The sequence below is a fragment of the Phragmites australis genome, chromosome 21 (assembly GCF_958298935.1).
Source record: "Phragmites australis chromosome 21, lpPhrAust1.1, whole genome shotgun sequence".
NCBI lineage: Eukaryota > Viridiplantae > Streptophyta > Magnoliopsida > Poales > Poaceae > Phragmites > Phragmites australis.
In genome coordinates this window covers 598,555-621,577 of record NC_084941.1, presented here as the reverse complement: position 1 = coordinate 621,577, position 23,023 = coordinate 598,555, and the positions used below count along the sequence as shown (strand labels likewise).

Sequence of the window (23,023 nt, the reverse complement as noted above, 5' to 3'; positions counted from 1 at the left end):
TTAGAAGAAGGGAGGAGAGGGTTTCAACGTGCTCCTTGGAATCTGCAGGGCTGCACTCCGTTCAAAGTGTCTGTTCTTTCTATTTTGAGGTTCAGTCCATCACAACCGTTCTCCAAGTTTTAATACCCATTTCGGTTCAAGAAAGAAAGAAACACACTCCAGTTACATGGGCTAGTATCAATCCCATCACTCTGGCCCATAGACCCTTTGGTTTGGCCTAGACGTGCGCTTTCCTCCTTCCCGCCTCTTGGCCTCTTGAACACTTTGCCACCTCCTAAGCATCTACTTCACCAAAGCCTTCAGATTAGAGATGGCAATCCTACCCATAGATTCGAGTACCCATGGGTACCGTGCCCAACGGGCGCGAGCACGGGTCTAAGATTTCACCCACGAGTATGGTGGGTCAGGTACTCGCAAAATCGCAGGTCGGGCACATGTATTTTAATCCACCCACGGGTATCTACGGGTATACACGTTAAGCACACCACAACCTAATACTTTCAACCTAGCCCATCTCACCTAACCCTACCTCACTCAACCCATCTCAACGTAGCAGAGAGTCAGATACTCCATGCCTAGGCCACTCCGTCTCCACACCGAGGCTGCCCTTGGTCGGATCCGTCACTAGGGCGCTCGTCCACACCCGTTGCCTCGCTCCACGCCTGCTGGCTCCTCCTCCTGACGAGCTCTGCCTGCTGTCGTTCACCTGATCGAAACGTCGCCCAAGCTCGTTGCCCCGGCCTGACCGGATCCTCCCGAACGCCACCGGCTTCCTCCCGCACTTGCACTCCCCTGCACTCGGCTGCACCACGCTGTCGCCCGACTGGATCTTGTTGCCGGCCACTCTACCGGTGGCTCCCTTTGTCAGGATCTTTGCGTCGGGCCTCACCCTCAACTGGCTCCGCCCGCCATCGGCCTCTCGTCCGCATGTAGCCGGCTCCAGGCGCCAGATCCGCGTAGCCGCCCTCGGCCGCCCCCTTTCCCAAGTGTCGCCCCCATCCCCGAGCGTCGCCCCAGCCGGCTCTATCCCCGAGCCCCGCCCTAGCCGCCGCTGTACTTGAGCGCCGCCTTCGGCTCCCCCCTTCCCTAAGCGCCTCTCGTCAGCCGCCATCACTGAGCGCCGCCCTGACTGACCCTCATCCCTGCAGGCGACCCACAAGTTTCGGGTACCCGATGGGTATGAGCATAGGCACACCTGTCACCCTTGACGGACGCGAGTCAAGTAACCCGAATTGGGTCTCAGAATGGACACGGTTCTGCTTCAACCGCACCCGATCCAATCCATTGTCATCCCTACTTCAGATATAGCTGCAGCTCTTGCCTGCTCCTATAGCCTGGTCACCGAGTTGGTGACAGGTTTGTTTGAGGCTGATCAAACCAATTGCAGGTCATGACAGGCCGCGTGTTGAGGCCATGTAGGATGCTGCGGTGCCCTGATGGCAGCTACGCTAGCTGCTTCGTTTTGCAGCAGCGGCCCGAGAATATTATACAGCGACGCAACAGCCTGTGAAGGCTCGTGCATCACCACGACGGCGGTATGAAAAGAACGGCAGCTCGGTGCGTGACTGATGGCGATCGACTTGAACACAATGACGCTTCCGGCAGAGCATGCTCTTCAGCTCAGTCCTCTGTCGGCAAAGGAAGGGGGCCAAGAGAATAGAAATCATCATCCTTGGCCTCTTCCTTCTTGCCTCTGCTCCCTCCATGTATCGTATCCCGCCTCCTCTCTCTACTATACTTCCTGTGTTGTAACTCACCTTCCTCTCTTCTCTAGACTTACCAACCCCTTCTACTCTACCATCTGTACCCTGTTCCCTGCTACTATTGTATTGAGCAATGAAGGTTCGTAACGATTAATAATGCCTTTTATCTAAAGAGCCGTCACATATCAGACATTTTACAGATAATTATCAAGTACTCTGACAAATTATTCAATTATTCGAGGCTTCGTTCAATTATTCGCCTGTCAATCAAAGCTTGGGAACAAGAATTCTTCCATGTGAATTATTCGCCTGTCTAGTCGGTAGGTTCAGATCTTCCCACTGTGGATCGTCAACTTTGGAGAAATATTTTTCAACCACCTCATCGTGTACTTGTTCCAATCTTGGAGGCACCCACTGCAATCAACAACAAAAGAAAAAAATGACCAGAATCCAAAGGTCTTTATGTCAGATGAAATATGGTATCTGTAATAGATTCTCATCAATATCATAAATACAAAATGATTTGACCTTTGGGTTTCGATCTTTATCTATCAGTATAGCCCTGCATCCCTGCAACAGGAATTGGATCTTAAGTACAGAGATCTTGCCCCGCAAAGAAAAGAAAGTATAGAGACCTTGAATGAAGATGAACAGAGTTTAGGATGTTGATAGTTACCTCAAAGAAGTCTCTGCTGAAGTCACCACGCACAACATGGCAAACCATCCTATATTCCCGACGTAGGCATTCCCCAACAGTTTGTGTTCTCCCTTCTCTTATCTAAAATCAGAGTTACAGAACACAATATGAAGTATGAACCAATCTAAAAAAGAGAAAGACGTTATCAACATCACACTTAGTTTGAGCTGTACATGACAAAACACCAAACTTGCTTCATAAATTGATGAGAACCAATCAAGTTACTATCAACTGACAAATTCTAATATAACACTAACTTTCCGTTCGAAACCCCATAAACTTTCCTTGTGACAAAGCCACATTATACTGATGCTGATATTTGGGGTTGTATTTTTCACCTTGTATTGGTCCGAAACAGACCACAAGATCTTATGCTCAGGGAGATGAAATATTCTTCAAACCTAAAGAGGCTAGAAAATAATGGTCGCATGGAGGTCTGAAACAATAGACTATAGAGGGATAGATACCGATCTCAGAGAGATTTTCAGACTGGTAGGAGAGGCCTTTTTCAAGGACTGGATTGTAGCAGCAACCCATTCGTCAGCCAAATTTGAGGCCTCTTGTTCCTGACATAATAGATATTAATTTAGCAGGGCAAAACAGGTTCCCATAGGAAGCCACAGTTAGCTATAACAAAACTCACAAGAGCAGATATGATTTCTTCAACTGTTCGTTTGGAAAAGCATTTGTTGATGATTTCCAGCCTGTGGAGCACCAGAGAATGAAAAGTAGCATATAGATTAATTCGGGCATAATTATTCAATCAGAGCACTCTTACCTATTCAGAGAACTATTTTCTTTCAGTGATGGCTGTTGAGAAAATTGATCAATAATACCACACACAGCAAAAGATTCAGAAGTATCCACCCTTTTAAGCGATTCTTCCAGCAACGGCAGCCTCTGGAAAAAGAGAGAGAGGATTTACTAGGAATTATAGACTGATATAACAAATACACAACCTTAAAGGTGTAGGCCAACCAAAATTGAGAGCACACAAATGCTAGATCAATATGGTCAGGATGCTCGTAGCATGTTATAACAAATAATAACCACAAATGTATCAGAAAAAAATCATAATTTGAAGAAAAGTTGACGGCACATTGATCAACTTCTGTCCAAGAATGTAAAAAAAGGTACATGGTGATGCACTGAGTTAAAATTTAAACTACAAGCGAACCTACATTTGAATGGACAAAATGAGTTGCCAGACCACATGCAAGCATTTCCGCACCATCCAATCTTGCACCAGCCAGTGCAACATACTCTCCTGGAGAAAGATATAATAACAGTTTAGTGAACAAGATCTCCCAAGGTCACTTTGCCATCAACTAAAAGGATGCTCTCACTCATTTCAACTAATTAATCTTATGAAACCAATACAATTAAATGACAACCAGAAATTTGGTCACATTCTGTTTCTTTATATGATTATATCTCCACATTCACTTTCATACTTCCATAGATTAATTGCATAAGAAGCAATATTGTTGAAAAACCAATTAAGCACACGGTCATTCTAATTTTGCAAAGGAGAATACAACAATGCATGACAGTTCAAGATTGTGAATATCCAGAAACACTCAACAGATGACAATGATATGGTTAACATGTACTTCAACTGAATAAAGAAGGGAGAAAAAAGGTAACCATAGAACCCCGGTAGCCGAGACAGAAAATAAGAAGCCCCTATATCTGGAAAGAGTCCCAATGCTGTTTCTGGCATTGCAAAAACCTGTATGAATATTTGAAATGCACATGATCAAATTTGACACTTGAAAGTATTCTGGTCATCAGAAAAAAAGAAAGCAAGGTTCTACATATTCCAAATGAGTAGAACAAGCTCGCAAAATGGAAAGCTCGTACCATAATTGAAACCTAGCCTCAACAAACTTCCAGGTCTAACTTTTAACAGAAAAGGCAGTAAAAATTTGTGCTGGGTAAAGCCACAAAACCCCACATGTGGAAGCATTGTTCTTCGATCCTACAGTAGCAATATGGATCATGCACTTTCATCTAATACTAGCACTTATAAATAGTGTAGCATATGAGATAGAGTTAGCTTAAATAACACCTCTCAATCACGACGACTATATTTCTCACTTGTAAAGAGCCAAACTACCTAATTCTGCATTGTTTGAGGATAGAACAACATTCAGAAGAACCTTAAAGAAGCCGACCTCAAGCTTCATCATGATATGTAAACTTTTTGTGCACCCCCACTACAGCCCATCTTAGAAGATATAAGTAACGATTAACAATGGAAGCAAAAATATCACTTGAGTTTGATCCATAGCATATACCGTGTTCTCAGTGGCAACTCGAAACTTTCCGTGTAAAGAAACACCAGCGCCTCCACCCATAACAATTCCAGCAAGAAGAGAAACCTACGATTGAATGGTCTAGCCTTTAGAGACAAAGAACAGAGAAGTGAATGATTACATGGCAAATCAATTTGAAAGAACACAGCTCACCTGAGGTTTGCCATAAGTAGCAATGATGTAGTTTAACAAAAATTCATTTCGGAAGAAATCAGCACCATATTTCCAGCTATCTGATTGAAGAATTAGACACACAGTACAGTCAACCAAACATGTGGAACAACATTAGCTCCAGATGCTACATGATAACAGTTCAATGGGTGTAAAGTAAGGTAACAGAAGACAGTGCAAAACATATAAGCAATCAGCTTTCAATGTTCGATGTCGCAGAGACAAGCTTAAGCTGTAATTACCTTCTTTTATAGACAGGACAACTGCAGCAACATCACCTCCAGCACAAAATGCTCTTCCTTTACCCTGAAAAGAAGTGATTGTTGACTACAATTACAAACCATAGTACCAATAAAAGGCATCGAAACAATGAAGGGATAGTGATGATCATACCAATAAAGATAAGGTAAGCTCTGGGTACTAAGAGTGAATGTGTTCTAAGAAGCCTTAGATCAACAAAAGACAAGCAGTTACATTTACAAAGGCCAACAAATAGAACACAAGGCTCAGCGTCGGCAACAAACATCATTAGCACCACGTGAGTTTTACAATAATTGCGCACTTCAAATCAGAACAGATTAACACATGTTTTAAGAACAGAATAAGGACCTCAAAGTTTCTGCATTATAGATTTTGATAAAAATGATTAGCCAACTCATTTTCCCCATTATTGCTTTGCTACATGGTAATTTCGATAGCCACATATGCAGTAATAGATGGCATCCAGATAATCAAAGGGGTGACCTCAAATTACAAGGCCAGAAAGACGTCGATTATATTACACATTCAAGATAGTAGAGATGCAAGCGGACAGCCCACTAGCCCGCGTGCTACTTTATTTTCCACCCACTAGTACAAAAGTGGATGAAAAAATATAACTATAATTATGATTAAGCGGGCCTCAAAGCCCGCAAGCCCACCCTGCTTGCATCCCTACAAGATAGACTGCATCGAATATTACATGGAAATAGAAATGCAATTGTATCAGATACCTTCATAATCAACAATTTAACTCCATCGTCTCTCTCATAAGCAGTGAAACACTTCAAGAGTCCCATAATCTGCAACATGAAAGCAAAATCATCCTGCGCACGCCATTCTAGAAGCTTTAATAGTCTTGTAACTCTTAACAAATCTCACCATTGCGGAGGAGAGTGCATTCAATTGCCTTGGCCTATTCAAAATCAGTGTCCGTGTAGAGCCATTTGCTTCTACCAAAACCTGGCAGAAATAGAGGATGGGAAAAAGAGGCTTTCAATTTGTTGGCACGACCAAACCAACCATCAAAAGCAATTTACAGCAAAGTTGACTTTGACAGCACGCGGAAAAGATACAGATCAGACGCTTGAGGAACGAAATGCGAGGTATCGTATCATAAGAAACACAACTCCGTCACGTGACTTGTGAACTGCGATAGACACGGGCTCCTTGATCATCATCACAAGAGGCAGAACCACTCCATGATTGTTTCCAGGAACGGCACAAAACCAAATTTTGGTTTCAGAACTAAACACGGGCATGAGAAGAGCCAAAAAAAAAAAATAGTCACTCTCGGCCGCTAGATTAGTAAATTCCTCGATCCAAGTCCATCCAAGTGACGACTGATTCCTACAGGCGAGACGTCAGGCTTCGAGCAGGGAGAAGTGAAACCAGCCTAGCGGAATCGATCGAGCAGCAGCAGCAAGCGGAAAAACTCTGCGAGGCCGAGGGGACCCAATCGGAGGCGACCACGCGGCACGAAGGAACCGAATGAACGACTGGAGACTTGAGGGGGGAGGAGGCGGACCTGATCGGAGTCGGGAGGCAGCGAAGCCATCTCGTCGTCCTTGAGGGGCGCCTCGAGGCCGGGCTGGACTGGAGCCTGCTGAGCCTTGGGAATGGGAAGGGCAGCGAGCAGGAGGGAGACGACGAGAGTTCAGGTCTCGCAAGGCAAAGCAGGTGGACTAGAAACTCTGGACGGTATCTATATTAAAAATATAATATATAAAAATATAGATAAGTTATAGAAGCACCGCTAAAAGAATATATTAAAAACGAAATCATAATTTAATTTTAAATGAGATAAAAAAATTAACTACTAATTCTCCTCTTGATTTTTTAATTTATTTTCATTAGTAAAATAGATCTCATCCTCAGTGTCTCTGACTGGTGGGCCATCCTGCATCCGGCCTGGACTGGATGGAAACCAAACTGGCAGTTGAGCGATCCATCCAATCCATATTCCATAGGCAGGCAGAAGAGATTACACAAGAGCAAATTTATCAAAACCACACATTCTCTGGTCAGATCCATCAGAAAATACCACACTTTTCACGGCTCTTTCGAATAACCATAGTTCATTCCAACCAGCAGAAGGATCCAATGTCCATCAGACCACCAACATTAAACAGACAGTACAAAAGGGCAACAGAACAGGATACGTACGATCTTGTTCCCAAATTGAAATCAAAGCATCCAAGTGAGTTTCATGATCCAGAGTACAGGAGACCAGCATATTACTTAACTAGCCTAGGAGGTGAAGATCTCATCAGACATCACGTTAGGGACTGACTGACTTTAGGACAGCAGCTACAGCATTACAACAGTGGCTAAATTCAAATTAAATTGATCTTACTAGGGAGGGGAAATAGCAGGTGATACCATGAACCTAAATCTCCTAGCTAGCTTAGATATAGCAGATACACCGTCACCGATATCGCAGACGACGCTATGAAGTACCAACCATCATCAGCTTCCTCTTCAGCCCAACCAACAAATGGGGCGCCCACTCAAGGTTGAGCAGTGTTAGTTCAACATCATCTTCATGTCAGAGTCATGCCTGTTCTGCTGGTGCGCAGAGAGGGACCAGCCCCCGGAAGCGTAGGCAGGAGGCATGTGCTGCTGCTGGTTAGGGTGAGGGTGCTGGTGCTGGCCGGAGTGGTTGTAGGGCATCGTGCTGTGGTTGATTGGGCTGCCAGAGTCATCAGACGATGCGCTGGATGTGCCCTCCGACGGAGGGCTGGTGGCCACCGGAGCTGGCACAAAGGTAGCCATCTGGGGAGGAGCAGACATGGGTTCGACCTTCCGTGCCTCAGCGGGCTTTGATTTCTTACCCTCTGCGATGAAACTAGCCACCACAACCTGATGACACATCAGACACAGCAGAAATACCCAGAGATTAGTGTTTTTTGGGAGGTCAGTGTTATGAGGGAATTGAACAGATGTCAGTTTGGAGGAGGAAGAAAATTCAAAAGTTGATTGAACCTGAACAGGAGTTGCAGCCATAAGCATGCCAGCCACACATCCACCAAGAACTCGGCCATCAGATCCTGCAAGTGCGACGCTCAACCCGCCAGTCCTGCTGCGAGTGTCCCCATCCTCGGCAAGCAGGAAAGAACCAGATAGAGAGATGATCTCAAAGCGCCCCTGAACAAGAAAGTATACATACCATAAGAAGATGAAAGTGTAATATTGTTAAGTGGAGTAATGAACAGCCTGTGTAACTTGTTCAGTTAACTGCTCAAAGTAATTATGTTAGTTCAACAGACTCGGTATTTTTGTAAGGTGGAATGTTACACATGTACGGATGCACCAACTAGATCTATTGCCAGATGGCATCCAATCTCCTCTGTATTCGCATCAAAGTTGCAACCCAGTTAAAATGCAAACACTAGGGAAAAAATCACCACAAAAGGAGCAAAATATAACCAGTTACAACAAGATAGGACACCACTAACTATCACTCGTTCCTTGATTTATTTTTTATCACTGTGATGTCCTTCCATAACAACCCATAGTTTTACGAGAACTAAAGGGTGAATTCAAAGACCAAGTGTGAAGCCCTAATTTCAGATGACCTAAGTCAGGACAGGGAAGCCAACAACAATATAAGCTTTAACCAGAAGCCATAAAGTCCATGTTTCCCACCAGCCGGTGGCATTCTCATCAACCCGCCAAATTGTTAGTTGAAGTACAAAGTGCAAACATTGATGGACCAGTGACTTATTCTACAGAACACTGGAGAAGGCCTCGTGAGATTCAGGTACTATTCTGAAGCACAATGAATATACTGCATGTTTCCAATCAAGAAAATAACCATAACAAAGACGTTATTTAGTATTTCAGAATCTCATAACTTCCACTAGCTCGAGAACAGTGTAACACAATACCTCATAAGTAACTAATCCACCAGATGTAGCTGGCTGCCGAAGTGTTACATTGCTAATTGCACCATTAGCAGAAAGAATGCAGACTGTGCGAGGACCTTGCTGTGAGAATGTCATTATTTTTGAAGCAACATCCTGTCAGGCAAAGAGGAAGAAGACATTTTAGAACAGAGATGCAAGTTCTAAGCCACTACAATAAATGAAGAAGAAAGAGCATGATCACAATAATTTGCATGATAGTCAGAAAGAAATAGATAGAAGGGACAAAACTAACCCCCAATGCACTCCGAAAGTCACACACAAATAACCCTGCACTATGCTACACAAACGGCCAATAATTTGCATAGCAGAATTCTAAACCTTCATCTAAAAAAGAAAGAAGAATTCTAAACAGGCTAATGAACAGCTCATTCCAGATTAAGTGCGATCAAAGTAGATCATGATGCACAAAATTACTCCACTTTGAACACAATCAAATCAAACGTAGGTAATTACTCGAGATCTATCAAACTGAAAACCAGGCTTGCATCCATGTCTACCTAAGCTAGACCAACTATCGCGATCCACAAATGCAAATGTTGCCTTGGAGTAAATTAACAGAGCCGCGCTTACAGGAGAAGTAATTTGATCACTTTGGGCACTAGTGTCACCCAGCCAACCTTTACAGTCGACACTCAACTCAAGAGTGAAGACTAGCACAGGCAAAAGGTGCCGCTGCTTGCAGCCCCCGCACACCACAAGGTTTCAGGCTTGTACTAGCACTAGACCATCTCGGTCAGGACATGAGTGACGACGAGTGCATCACCCACTAGTACCAGCTTGCTGCCGCTGACCGTGGGCCCGGTCAACTGACAGCCGTGCTGGGAATCTGACGGACAACCACGCGAGCTCGCAACCTGCCGGGCTTCACAACGGCATGGCAGACCAAACCCCAGCTGCTGAGTACACTAGCTACAGTTGCTAGTCACAGATCACAACCCACAACGCCGGTGACTTGGCATTTTGGCAAGCCACACAGGCACAGAGGTGCATGGACTCACAGATCCACAGAATTACTAACACCATTGACGCAGCGAAATGTTAGGCAGCAAAGTTGAAACGAGATCTGTGGATCTTACCTCGCCGGCCTTGACGGAGAGGACGTGAGGAGTGAAGGCGATGCCCCAAGAACCTGCACGGCAGAAGCCACGAGCACACCACAGCTGAGATTTAACCGGGGAGGCGAGCGCAAGAAGCGGTGGTATGGTGCTGAATGAACGGGAGAAGCACGTACCCAGGGCTTCGAACTGCTTCTTCTTGCCGGAGCCGGGGGGCCGGCCGCGGCGCTTGGCGTTGGGGTCGGACAGGGGGCTGCTGATGGAGAACCCGTGCTGCTGCTGGCCGGGCGGCGCGGCGCCGCCAGCGGAGGCGGAGGATATGGGCGCCAGCGCCAGGGCCATGCTCCCGTCGGGCGCGTACTTGCGCGGCCGCCCGCGCTTCTTCCGCATCAGCTCGCCCATGCCCAGCACATTGCCGCCCGGCGAGCCCGCGGCCGCCGCGCCTTGCGGCGGGGGCAGCGGCGGAGCGTACAGCATGGGCCTCGCGTGGTGGTGCTGCTCCCCCGGCGCTTTCCCCACCATCTGGTCGAACGACAGCCGCATGCCGCCAGGCATGGGCGCGCCCGGCGCCGGCGCCGCCTGCTGCGCGAACGGCGACGGCAGCTGCTGGTGCTGCGGCGGAGCCATAGAGGCCGGCGGCGGCTGAGACGCCGGAGCAGGCACCGCGGCTGCCGCGCCGGCGGCGGCGGTGGCGGCGAGCGGGGCCACGTCCTTGGTCTCCATTTGCCTAGATCTATCTATCCCCTTGGCAGCTGCCTCGTCTTCTTGCTGCTGTCGCCGCCGCTGTTCTTCACAGTGGCAGTGGTCCTCTCGAGCTTGGACTCGCAGCTCAACCAAGCTCTCAGCTTTTTGACCAAACAAGCTTCAGCTGATCAGAGACCTTGTCCTTCTCTCAACAACACTGCAAGGCACTCAGCAAGGCTAAGACTAGAGCAACAGTGATAACATGGAAATTAAGCAAGAAAGCACCCCCTTAGTCTCAGCTAGTTAGCTTGGTTGCTCGCAAGAGATAATTTTTTAAATTCTGGAGCTAGGAGATGGGTAAAAAATCAAGAAAGCAGCTAGAGATGAGAGAGAAGATGGGGGAGAAAGAAGAGGAGGGAGTTAGGACGAGGAGGTGACTGATGCCTGCGCGCGCGCCTGTACGGTACCTCCTAAGGGCAAAGTGATTAGATCGGCCAGGAGCAGCAGGTCCATGCCATGCCTTCCTTCTTCCTCCTCACTTCACACCAAACGCCACTCACTCACTCACTCACTGCTCCTCTTGGCCTCTTGCTTGCTTGTTTCGCATGCAATGAGATGGGAGATAGATGGGAGCCTAACCTCCTGCCGCTGCTGCCGCCGCCGCCCAGGTGAGAGAGAGAGAGAGAGAGCAAGGCGAGGAAGGAAGCAAGGTGGAAAGGAGGGAGGAAATTACGGGAAATGGAAAATTAATAAAGGCCAAGCCAATAAAGAAAGGGAGAGAGGAAGCAAGAAAAGAATTTGCTACGCGTACACACATGCATGCACTCGTGTAAGGGTGCCATTGTTTTATTAAGCTAGAGGAGAGTAGGAGTAGCAATAAAGGCAGAGTGTGGGGTGAGGGGAAAGCTTTTTGGCTCGGAGTTCGTGAGAAAGAGAGACAAGTCATAACTACGCTTTCCCTCCTTTTTACTCCTCCATCCACCACCATTCCACCGCTGGGAGAGAGAGTAAATAAAATAAATAAAAGCACCACACACTACCTCCTACTCAAATTTCAAAACATCAATAGCACTATAAGCCTATCTCCAATCATATTCTTTTTATTTTATTCTCTTTCCGATTTTCTTTCCCATTTCTATTTCTTTTATTTTCTCTTATCTTCAACAGCTTCTCTTCAAAAGAAATCACGAAGTGAAAGTAAAGAGAATCTCATCCTAAAAAAAATGATCTTGAAAATCCTTTCGTGACGAGAACCGTAAAGAGAAATCGTTGGAGCGCTGAAAGAAAAAAAAATCCCTTTAAGACGAGATTTTCATCCTGAAGAAAAACAGTTGCACGTGGTCTAACTTTAAGCCATATCCAAGCATTTGTCTCCTCATTTCATTTACTTCTTAATTCTCCTCTTTATTCTTTTTTATTTTTTCCTCATCTTCAATAATTTTAGCTTAATTCACGAAATTAAAACAAAAAAAATCACAGAGTAAAAAGATGATCTTGAGAATCCCTTCGTGAAGTAAAACTATTAGAGTGCTGAAAGGAGTGAAAAACCTTTCGCAAACGAAATATGACTTGTGAAAAAAAATCGTTTGAGATGATCTTAAAAGGCGTGTTTGAATTGCTCGTCGCTTCTTGCTTTGCCTCACGGGGTAAAAAATTATAAAATTGGTTCATCTGTTAGTTGTATTGGTACTTATGATTTTTAACTCTTTCTTTAACAATTTGAGCAAGCCAAATTGTCTCTACGTCAAAAGCAAAGTTAGCCTCCCTCAGCAAGGCGAGACGAACAAATAAACCAAACACCCCTTTATTATGTGGGGAGTCACGACTAACCTTGTCAATAGGGTAGTAAAATTGTTAGATGTGTTAAAAACTCTCAAACCCTAGACAAAATTTAGTTTAAGAAAAAAAACACTAGACAGAAAATAGGAGCTTCAATTTCCAGGTGACTCAAAATCTGTCGATCTTTTCTGTGACCATCGGATTGAAATCCAACCACAAAGCATATGTTCTACCTCATAGCCCTCTTCTTCTCTCTTTTCACTTCTAGTCTTTGGCGATGCTCCGATGTTGAATCCGTGGGCGCTAACCCCACATCGATAATCCTATGTTGACAAGGCCTTGCCTTGACTCCCCTGCCATCAGCATCGCCTAGCCGTTGGTCCTCCGCCTCCTGTAGCCAGTGACACGCCCACATCCATGATACCACGATCATCTCTTTAACAAGGAAATGAGAATGGTGAACCACAAAGCTCCTTGCCCAAACCCCTAACCCGCCAGTGAATTCAAAATCAACATCAATTGTAAGGAAACGTAATCCGATCGTCTGAGGTATAGGAAATGTAAAAAATGTTTATGTGCCAACTTTTAAAAAAGATCTTTAGGGCTAACCATAAAATATTTAACATATTTTAAAACCACACATGGACGGAGATTGAGAAAGCTTTTTGACACTCGATTCAGAAGGGAGATGTGGCTGGGTTAACCATCATTAGATGTCAACTAATCGAGCCAACTCGGGAGGCACACATATGATTTGAGGTGGCTAGGGTTTTGATGGGCGATAGAATAACATAGATGGAAATAATGGAGGATGAAGAGTAAGAGAGGGGTGTCGATGCCAATCCAGATCTAACTATGTGGAAAGTTTGAATGTTATACAATGCTATGGGAGAATATATAGACATGGGGAGAGGAGGTGTGAATTGTGATGCGTACACGTTAAGAGAGCAGAGAGGGAGGACGAGAAGTGAGAAAGGGTGACGAGTTGCGAATTGGCAAAATTCTAAAATTAGATAATATATATGAGTGTATTTATCGAAATAGACAATTCCAAAAATTTACGGTGTACCAAAAAAGTCATTTTCGGCACACGATGTGTCAAATACGGGCCGTATTCGGTACACCGTGTGCTGAAAAATACTTTTCTGTACCGACATGACCGTGTATCGAAAAATCAGACTTTGACATGATCGTGTACCAAAAAATGTTTTTCGGCATACCATATAAAAAATGGTTTTTTGGTACACCGTACGTCGAATATAGATGCTAAATTATAAATACAACTATATTTTATTTATTTCGATAAATACGCTCGAATATATTATCTAATTTTGGATTTTACCGGCGTTGTTTTTGGTGTGAGAAAGCTTCGAGGTCCAACTCTCTCAGTGACCGAAGATATTGAAGGGTAGCTATAAATTGTATGTCCCTCGAAAAAAAGGTGGAAGCAGATTTCCGCAAAAAACAGATTCCATATCAGTAGCCCAAGAGAAAAAAAATGATGTGGCCCATAAATTAGCAGCCCCTTAATTTTGTGATGAGCAGCATATACGTATACAATGATGGAGTAGACAACACTGAATGAGCTGTTGCTGTTGGTGAAAATTAGTGAAACCGATTGTTTACTGGGAACCGATGAGGAAAAAACGAGGGGCCCGCATCCGCGTGCGAGGGAGATCAGTTGGGAGAGCATCCGCGTCGGTGGGTGGTCATATCATCTTTAACCATATTATTTTTATTTTATTTTCTTTTCGATTTCTCTCATCCATTTTGTTTTCTTACCTTTTCTTATCTTTAATAATTTTTATTTTAAAGGATTCGTAAAGATAAAAGGAAAGAGAATTTTATTCTAAATAAAATAAACTTGAATTTTTTTAAACCAGAACCGTAAAAGAAACCGTTAACGCTGAAAAAAAATCACTTTATAAAAAAAAATTAGACTCTGAAAAGAAACCATTTGAGATAGTCTCGGTCTCGAGTCAGAGCCCGCTGGTCCACGATTCCAGGGGCGTCACGTGATTGTCACGCACGCCGAGGAACATGTTCTGGTCCGGTTTCCGAGGACACAGGCTGCAGTTGGGCCCCGCCACGTCCAACTGCAGGGGCGTTGGGCCAGTGCATTGCAGGGCGTCTTGCAACACAACACCTGGCTGGGGTCGGCACGCCTGGAACTGGAAACACGACAACACTCTCAAGTCTCGGCTTGAGCTTTCCCATTTCTCTAGGCGTGCAGGTGCATCAACACCGCATGTGTTTGGTTCCCGCCTTCCAGGTTTAGCAGAGCTCTATAGGCACGTCGACGCAAAACGGGCTCAACGGAGTATTTATTAAAAAGAAAAATATTTAATTAGTTAGATGAGTATCTATTGTTTGACTGAATCTAAAGTTATATAATTGATATACTAGTTGAAATTATGATTAGTTGATTATATAAAAATAATTTTATGATATTAACAAGTGAAACTACTTGTACGAGCGGGTGCATCATATACATCAATCAAGTCAGGTTATGGATTGAAGCTCAAATATTTGTAATCCAGTTTTACTCCGAGATAAGTATGATGTTATATATTTGTATTCAAAATCAAACTGAAATAGTATATATGAGTAACTAAATATATATATTTTTTAATTATATGTATCTATCGAGCCAGATGGCAACTAAATATAACCACACTTAGAGTGTGATTGTTTGATCGTATGGACCGTATATGTAGGCTGAGCGGGAATTATATTTATTGAAAATATAAGTATTTATTTAGTTGTAAAGATACTTTTATAAATCTAAGACTACAGGAGCTTGAATGCATTAGATCCAACTCCAAACATATATTTATATCTATAAAATTAAAATAAAATAGTATATATAAATAACAAAATACATTCTTATCTAAAATTATACCTAGCTATCGATGCATGCTACTCTCGTGCAGGACGTGCAACGAATAAGACCACTACACACATAATCACAGCAGCGAGGTACTAGGACGGCAAGGAATGCCCGTCCCGTGCAGACAGGGCGTCATGCGCTGCTGTCTGTTGCATTGACCGCAGAGAAGCAAACGACAAGGGACAAACGACATGAGGAAGAAAGAAAAGAAAATGAGAAGAAAGAGCCGATGCATCCATCGTGCATTCATGTGAGCATATTCGCGTGGTGGCCCAGCCCTCGTGCGTCAAATTCAATTTCCTGCTTCAGTTATAGAGTACTCCTGTATGCAAAAAAAATCTTGGCAAATTCTTCTGCAACTCTGTGCTAGGTAGGTAGGACTAGGAAGCGATCAATGGCAAATCCCGTCCACCATTAGATCCCTGCACATGGATCTTATCCTCCAGATGCAGCAGGCAATCCTTCAATTTTCTCAGCTAGCTCAAATTAAAGGTGTCAAGGAGTTAGATCAGTCTAGTGTCGTACTACGTGTGTGAGTGGTGCTGGCTAGTTTTTAATTTGCAAGATTCATTCAGATGGGTAAAATCTGCCCTGCCGTACTTTTATTACTTGACCTTAATATACTTAGTACGCCTAGCGCCAATTCGAAAATTGATTCAAACACCACTGTAATTCAGTCAGTGCATGTAGCTGCTAGTGTTGGTGCCAACGAGCGAGAGCGAGAGCATCTCTACTGGTGTACCATACGCGAGCAAGCTAGTGCATGTGCGACGGTGAAGGCGCCAAGAGGTGGAGCTATGGCGGGAATGCGTCGACGGGCGGCAAGAAGGAACCAAGAGTGCGCCGGCTCAAACTCTCGTTACCGAAGTGCTAAATAGGCCATGTAATAGGTTGGTAGTCGATGGACTGAACCCGAGGTGTGTTATAGCCGGGCAAAATGTGTAGGGTGGAAGCAGATAAGAACTAAACTAAACTTTTAAACCCTCCTAATACAATTCCTCCGTCCTCTAAACCTCGTCGCTCTTCCTCTCCTCTAGAAATCTGGTAACAAAGCCAACATTCTAGAGCCACCAGATTACCTCAAGAGGCCACAATACCATACACGCGAGTAGCGATGAGCCATGGAATCAGACAAGCAACTGACGGAGATCTCAAAGACCTTGGCTGCTCTCCAGGAATCAAATCAAATCAACTCGAAGGACTTGGTCACTCTCCAGGAGTCGAACCAGACCATTCTGGAATCGATTTGAGACTTGATGGGGTGGAAGCTAAAGGTGGAAGCAGTGGTGGAAGAGGTGCGGGATGAACTTGGAGCTATGCACATACAAGTGGATCAGATCGTCAAGAACCTGACGCTGAGTGTGAAGCCTCCGCTGCTACCCACTCCGCTACAACCTCCCACACCAATCGAATGACAAAAGAATGGCGATCATCTTGTCCATAGGGCGGACCAAGAGCCTAGGCCGGACGGCCACCGCTACGATCATAGGAACCAGGGGATGTGTTTCTTGCCCAAATCTCATCGCAGTCCTCATACTAGAGGGGATGGATCGTATTGATTTGGTATGGGTATTCACTAGTCACACCACTCCATATGGATTTTCACCAGTCACACCGCCCCGTATGGATTTTCTCCAATTTGATAGAGAAAATCAGCGGGCATGGCAACTCATATCAGATGCGAAGCTCATTTCAAGGTGTTCAATGTTTATGAAGACCTCTGTGTTAGCATCGCAATTTTGCACTGTGGGGTAGTGCCGCTCTTTGGATTTAGTCTAATCCTTAAATTAGGGACAAAGAGTAGCAGAATTTTGTGTATGTTGTGTTTGAGAAGTTTGGGAAGGGAGAGTTTCAGAGTGTTTTGAGACAATTCTTACATCTTAAACAAGTAGATACTATAGCACAATATGTAGAGAAGTTTAATGATCTGATGCATAGCCTAAGTAGCTCAGCACCCCTCATGGAATCCTCAATTTTTTGTCACTTAATTCTTGGGTGATCTTAGAGAAGAGATTAGAGCCCCATTAACTTTACATCGGCTGGAAGATTTAGGTCTTTGGCATGTTTGCATGAAGAGGTTGTGGATGCGTCCAAACTAAAGGATCACTGGCGATTTGACTCTCATATGTCTACGGCTCACGTGTTAATGAGATTGCCCATACCACTGCCACCGAACAAGTCCAGAGTGCCACAAGCTAGTGAAGGCGCCCAGAGGTCTAATGCTGGAAGTCGTGGTGGGAAAGTGTCGACGGGCCGCAAGAATAAACCAAGAGTGCGCCGGTCCAACTCCTGCTACCCAAATGCCGAATAGACCATGTAATAGACTGGTAGTCGATGGTCTAAACCCAGAGTGTGTTATAACCAGGCAGAATACGTGAGGCAGAGAAAAACAATAACTAAACTAAACTCTTAAAATCTCCCAATACAATTCCTCCATCCTCTAAACCTCGCCGTTCTTCCTCTCCTCCCATCCCCATCTCTCCTCCTCGGTCACGCCACCGAGCTCGTGACAATGTATGTCAAATGGATGCATTGCATTGCATATTGGAGTACATGCATGCACGGGTAAGCTGATGGGCTACTGTACAGCTCCTATTTCTTTTACTTCACGAGTGCGCACACTGTCTATATAAGTGTTTGACAAGGAACAGGCTAATTTGCTATTTTATCAATGCTCCTAAGTTGCAGCTGAAATTCTTAGCTTGTTGCGTGTGCAGGATCAGAGCGTCAGGGTGTTTTCAGCAGAGCAAGTTCTATGAAGTTGCCGAGTGGGGGGCGTCTAGCTCAGCGGAACCAAGCGCCAGCAAACCTGGTGGCTCAACCCTTGTCGGGGCGCTTGGTTTTCTAATACAGGGTGACGTACAAGACTCCTCGTATCCTTCCAAAGCACACTGCTCCAACTCCAATGTGAATATGTAGAGCCCAGCCAAAAAGCTCGTAAGACCATCTCCAACGGTTTCCCTTCAGGGGCCAAAATCTCTTCACGACGGGATTTTCGTTCCCTTCAGCGCTCCAACGGTTTCCCTTCACGGTTCCCGTCACGACGGGATTCCCAGGGTCATTCCCTTCAGAACGGGATTCTCTCTCCATTCCCTTCGCGATTCCCCTCGAGGGGAAGCTGTTGAAGATGAGAGGAAATAAAGGGAATGAGAATGGGGAATGGAATCGGGAAGGGAACGAAATAAAGGGAATATGGTTGGAGATGGTCTAAGACCGACTCCAGCAGTGGAGTTATTCAGTGCTACAGTACTCCGCAAAGTACTGTAGCACTGGAAATCGGTATCTACCGGCCACGTCATCTGGTGCTTCAGTGCCGCTACAGTGTTGCGGAGAGGGAGTGGGGTCCGTATTTTTTGGGTATTGTAGCAGTATATGGTACTGTAGCAGTACTGTTTTACAGTGGCTGATAGTGGGTCCGGAGGGAGAAAAACACCGTCGATTACTGTAGATAGGAAATAGGGTAGCTGCTGTAGATGAAAAAATAAAAGATGCTATAATAATGATAGGGGATGCTGTAATAGTATTTTTAAAAATGAAAATTTATGGTAGCTAGTATAGATGGCCTAAGGAGCACCACCGGCTCCAGCTGAGATCTATGTTTACAAATTCGTTTGAGGGTTGAAAAACGTCCCTAACAAATTTTTAAAATTTATGAATATCAGAAAATTTGTTCAAAAATTGGTAAAAATTCAGCTAAATTCACTTGTTCAAATTTGTAAATCGGAGGCAAAATTTGGTCAAATCTACATTTGGTAACCGCTCGAATTCAACCGAAAACTGACCAATTTTTTTGCATTGAACAAATTTTAAACGAATTCTTCGAAAACCGTTCGATTTTCCCAAATTACCGAGCATATTTCTCAACTTTAAGTGAAGTTTAACAAAAGAAAAAAAAATAGTTTAACTTTATAAAATCAACAACTAATTCATCTAAGCTTCAAATCAAGTGAAATAATTTTTTGTTGGTTTTCTTGTAATATGATCTACATGATAAAAATATTTATACTAATAAAAAAGTTGAATATTTTATATGAGAAAATATATTTATTAAACCTAGTTAAATGCATAGTTAATTCTTTGCTAATCCAAAAATCATAAAACCAACTTTGTTAGTCTTCTTACATGATACTATATCTTTTAAAAATATATGAACTTATGAAATAGTTATTGTAACATGCATGATTTTGTAAATGTGTTGCAACTAGACTAATTCATAATTAACTCATCACACCTTCAAAATTTGTGAGACCACTTTTATTAGTTTAGTTATACTATGCTTTATGTAAAAAATAATGGTAGACATGAAATTTAATTGCAGTGTAGTTTCTTACACTTTATGCTTGTGAAATTTGTAAAAATCGTGGAGAAATTAATCCAACTCTAAATGAACTGAAAGAAATTTTAAAGATCCTCTTAAGATACACCCTACACACAAAAAAATATGTGGTCTAAATCATCCTCTTCATATGACCCATTTCAACTTTTTTTTTTCGAACTTCCTCCCCATAAAACATGATGCAAATGACAATATTTTTGAAACAAAATTTCATAGAAGATATTAGAATTTTCTCTGGTAATTTTAGATTTTTTGTGATTTTTATTTTTTGAATTTAAATTCGAAAACCGATTAAATTCAGAATGCGGTGCGGACTGAATCGACCAATATTCGTGATATTCGAGTAGTTTTCAACGCATTTTTGAACCCTGGCTGAGACGTATGTGCTCGGCTCGAGATTTGATCTACAGATATTTAAGTTGTACCTTTTGTTTTGGTGTGGGAAGAGAAACGGCATGCCCTCCTCGCAAAAAAAAGAAAGAAAGAAGAGAAACATCATGCCCTGTGACACTAGTTGCTGTCTGGGAAGGTGATGATGTAATTTAATAACGGTGGTAATGATACAGCTATACATGCTGAAAAAACTGATGTTGGGCAAGGAGCAGTACACTAGTTTGTTGTGTGTGTGTTTGTTGTTGTTGTTGGGATAGGGACATACCTTTACATCGCAACATATATCACTAGTTTGAAGGTGAATTACAATAAGTCTTGCTTAGTCCTAATCAACATCAATCAAGAAAAAACCTCTCATCTAGCATGTGTTTTTGGGTGTGCTATTTAATCTTTCCCTCTCATATAGCATGTGTTTTTGGGTTTGCCACTGGGTACCACTAGACCCAGAGTTGATGATCATGCCCCTTTGGTGAATAGAGTGGAGAGGAGGTTTTCTGCTATCTCAAATTTCCTCACCATGGCAGGCAGATTATTCACCTTTGGTCAATTATGTTCTTTCAGCACTACTTACTTAAACTATGTGTACTCTCAAGCTTTCAGCTATATTAATTGATAATATTGACAGAGCAAGAAGAAACTGTTTATGGGGAGGTTCATACATTAATGCAAAGGGTAAGCCCCTAGTGGCATGGAAGGAAGTATGCAGGCCAAAGGAGAAAGAGGGGATGTGAGTTATTAACTTGAAGATTCAGAATGAAGTGCTTTTCCCAAGACTTTTTTCGTTTGCAAGGATGAAAATGTTTGAGTGGCTCGATTCAGAGAAGATATGGCGATTCAAAGACATTTTCATATTCCTCTATCAGACCAAGCTTTTCAAGAACTCCTTCTCCTTCGGTCAAAATTTTCTCAATTAAAGGATTCACTTACACAACCAGATGAATGACATTACATGTGGGGATCAAAAGTTTACACTGCCAGAAATTATATTCCATCCCCTTCAATGAGATCAGGGCGCCAACCCCTTTTACCTTGATTTGGAAATCTAAATGCAGTAGAAAATTTTAAGTGTTTACTTGGCTTCTCTTCATGGATAGTCTAAATACCAGAAATATCCTAAAAAAATAATTGCAAGATTGGAAGAAATGATTATAATTGTGTGCTCTGCAAACTAAGGGTGGAAGAAAATGCTTTTCATATCTTCTTTGCATGCCCTTTTGCTATCAGATGTTGGCAAGCCATTCAGTATAGCTGGGATCATCAGATGCATTTCTTCGTCATGATGCAGAAATCCAAAAAGGAATTCACTCATGCCTTCTTCATGGAAGCTCTCATCACTGCCGCTTGGATCATATGGAAAAAGATAAATGATTTCATTTTCTGAAGCATTTCTCCATCTTTTACTGAATGGAAAAGTGATTTCTTAAAGGATGCTTACCTTCAGTCTAACAGGATGTGTGAACCTTTATGATTCACCTCTAGTTACGATCCCAAAAATAATATAATTACAATCTACAAGATATGTCAATTACTATAAATATATATTATCGTAACTCGGTACTTTCTCTAGCCGTAATTATGTACCATTTGCCATATGATCATAACTTGTTCACCTTTATGCACATCTCAGTTCGATCCAAAAAACAGTATAATTACGATTCACAAGATATGTCAGTTACTACAAATATATATAGTCGTAACTAGGTACCTTCTCTGCTCATAATTATATACTTCACCTCTGCGTGCACCCCTAGTTATGATTCTAAAAAAATTATAGTTACGATCCACAAAGTAGGTTAGTTACTAAAAAAAAATAGTATTATGTTGTAATTGTATAACGATCCTAAAATTTCATCAAAATATAGCCTTCATGGTCCCCTCCGCTTCGGCAGTTGCAGATCGCAATAGTGAAGCTTCTATAACGTAGGAGGCTTCGTCTATACAACCGAGCCCGTAGCCTCCCGCTCGGTCCGCTACATCGTCAAGCTAGTTGCTCTCTCGCGCCCTCCACCACATCATGCCTTCTTTTCCTTGCATGCCTGTGTAGTCATGTACGCCTCTCTGGTATTGGTTGATTTGAGAAGCTATGGTGGGGTGGTGCAGGCAGTGTTTAAAAATGCGTTTTACCTTCGAAAACCGCTCGACGGTGGTAATCGCGGTTACCGCGGTAACCGCACAGTAATTCGGTTAAATTCCGTAGAAACCGATCAAATTTTGTCAATTTTTTTAATTTTAAATTTAAGTTTGGTCGGTAACCGCTCGGTTTATAAAAGCGGTGCGGACCGAATCGTCTAGTAACTGCGATAAACAAGCGGTTACTGACGATATTTGTAACCCTGGGCGCAGGTGGAGCGGCAATGACGAACAAGGGCGAGCTGGAGAACATCAACGAGGGGAGCATGCGATCGGCGTGCGCGCAGCTACGACAAGCCATGTCCGATGCCGATGATGCTAACCCGGAGAAGGTTCTTGGCATGGATTGGAGCAGGAGGTATGCGATATTGGCTCAGTCGGCCGCAGTGGCACAACGCAAGTTTGTTATGCGCCTAGGCGATCTGGCTCAGACATGGCTTGCCGCAGTTATGAGCACGCTGACCGCATGCTCCCCTCGTTGATGCTCTCCAGCTCGTCTTTGTTCGTGATCGCCACTCCACCTGCGCCACCCCACCACAGCTTCTCAAATCAACCGGTGCTAGAGAGGTGTACATGGCTACAAATGCACGCAAGGAAAAGGAGGCATGGCGTGACGGAGGGCACGAGAGAGCACCTAGCTTGACAATGCAACAGTTGCGCAGGGAACCGCAGGGCTCGGC

At 43.7% G+C, this 23,023-nt stretch overlaps 2 protein-coding genes across 3 annotated transcripts; both read right to left on the bottom strand.

Annotated features, from left to right (window-relative positions):
* Positions 1-1,847: 1,847 nt before the first annotated feature.
* LOC133903420 (3-hydroxyisobutyryl-CoA hydrolase 1-like) lies at positions 1,848-6,836 on the bottom strand. Its single transcript, XM_062344794.1, has 14 exons — positions 6,676-6,836; positions 6,030-6,110; positions 5,882-5,950; positions 5,132-5,195; positions 4,872-4,951; positions 4,701-4,784; positions 4,048-4,132; positions 3,582-3,667; positions 3,179-3,300; positions 3,044-3,104; positions 2,868-2,966; positions 2,380-2,481; positions 2,232-2,273; positions 1,848-2,117 (listed from the first exon to the last, which is right to left on the bottom strand). The coding sequence occupies exons 1-14, from the start codon at positions 6,703-6,705 to the stop codon at positions 1,971-1,973; spliced, it is 1,152 nt and encodes a 383-aa protein (XP_062200778.1). The 5' UTR covers positions 6,706-6,836; the 3' UTR covers positions 1,848-1,970.
* A 455-nt stretch (positions 6,837-7,291) lies between these two features.
* LOC133903443 (AT-hook motif nuclear-localized protein 10-like) lies at positions 7,292-11,598 on the bottom strand. 2 transcript variants are annotated; one of them, XM_062344828.1, is made up of 6 exons: positions 11,283-11,598; positions 10,308-11,032; positions 10,153-10,205; positions 9,038-9,169; positions 8,133-8,294; positions 7,292-8,009 (listed from the first exon to the last, which is right to left on the bottom strand). In XM_062344828.1, exons 2-6 carry the CDS (start codon positions 10,852-10,854, stop codon positions 7,674-7,676), a joined length of 1,230 nt encoding a protein of 409 aa, XP_062200812.1. In that variant the 5' UTR covers positions 10,855-11,032; positions 11,283-11,598; the 3' UTR covers positions 7,292-7,673. The 2 variants fall into 2 exon arrangements, with proteins under 2 accessions (XP_062200812.1, XP_062200814.1); XM_062344830.1 differs by having other exon boundaries at positions 11,455-11,592.
* Between the last annotated feature and the right edge of the window lie 11,425 nt (positions 11,599-23,023).

What these genes read in the sequence shown, in the direction of transcription:
- LOC133903420 (XM_062344794.1), bottom strand. Translation starts at nt 6,705, where the DNA reads ATGGCTTCGCTGCCTCCCGACTCCGATCAG. An exon ending in TGCCTCCCGACTCCGATCAG is followed by an intron (nt 6,111 to 6,675) that starts GTCCGCCTCCTC and finishes TATTTCTGCCAG; the next exon opens with GTTTTGGTAGAAGCAAATGG. An exon ending in GAGTTGCCACTGAGAACACG is followed by an intron (nt 4,133 to 4,700) that starts GTATATGCTATG and finishes ATATTCATACAG; the next exon opens with GTTTTTGCAATGCCAGAAAC.
- LOC133903443 (XM_062344828.1), bottom strand. Translation starts at nt 10,854, where the DNA reads ATGGAGACCAAGGACGTGGCCCCGCTCGCCGCCACCGCCGCCGCCGGC. An exon ending in GAAGCAGTTCGAAGCCCTGG is followed by an intron (nt 10,206 to 10,307) that starts GTACGTGCTTCT and finishes TCTGCCGTGCAG; the next exon opens with GTTCTTGGGGCATCGCCTTC. An exon ending in GTGGATTAGTTACTTATGAG is followed by an intron (nt 8,295 to 9,037) that starts GTATTGTGTTAC and finishes TTTCTTGTTCAG; the next exon opens with GGGCGCTTTGAGATCATCTC.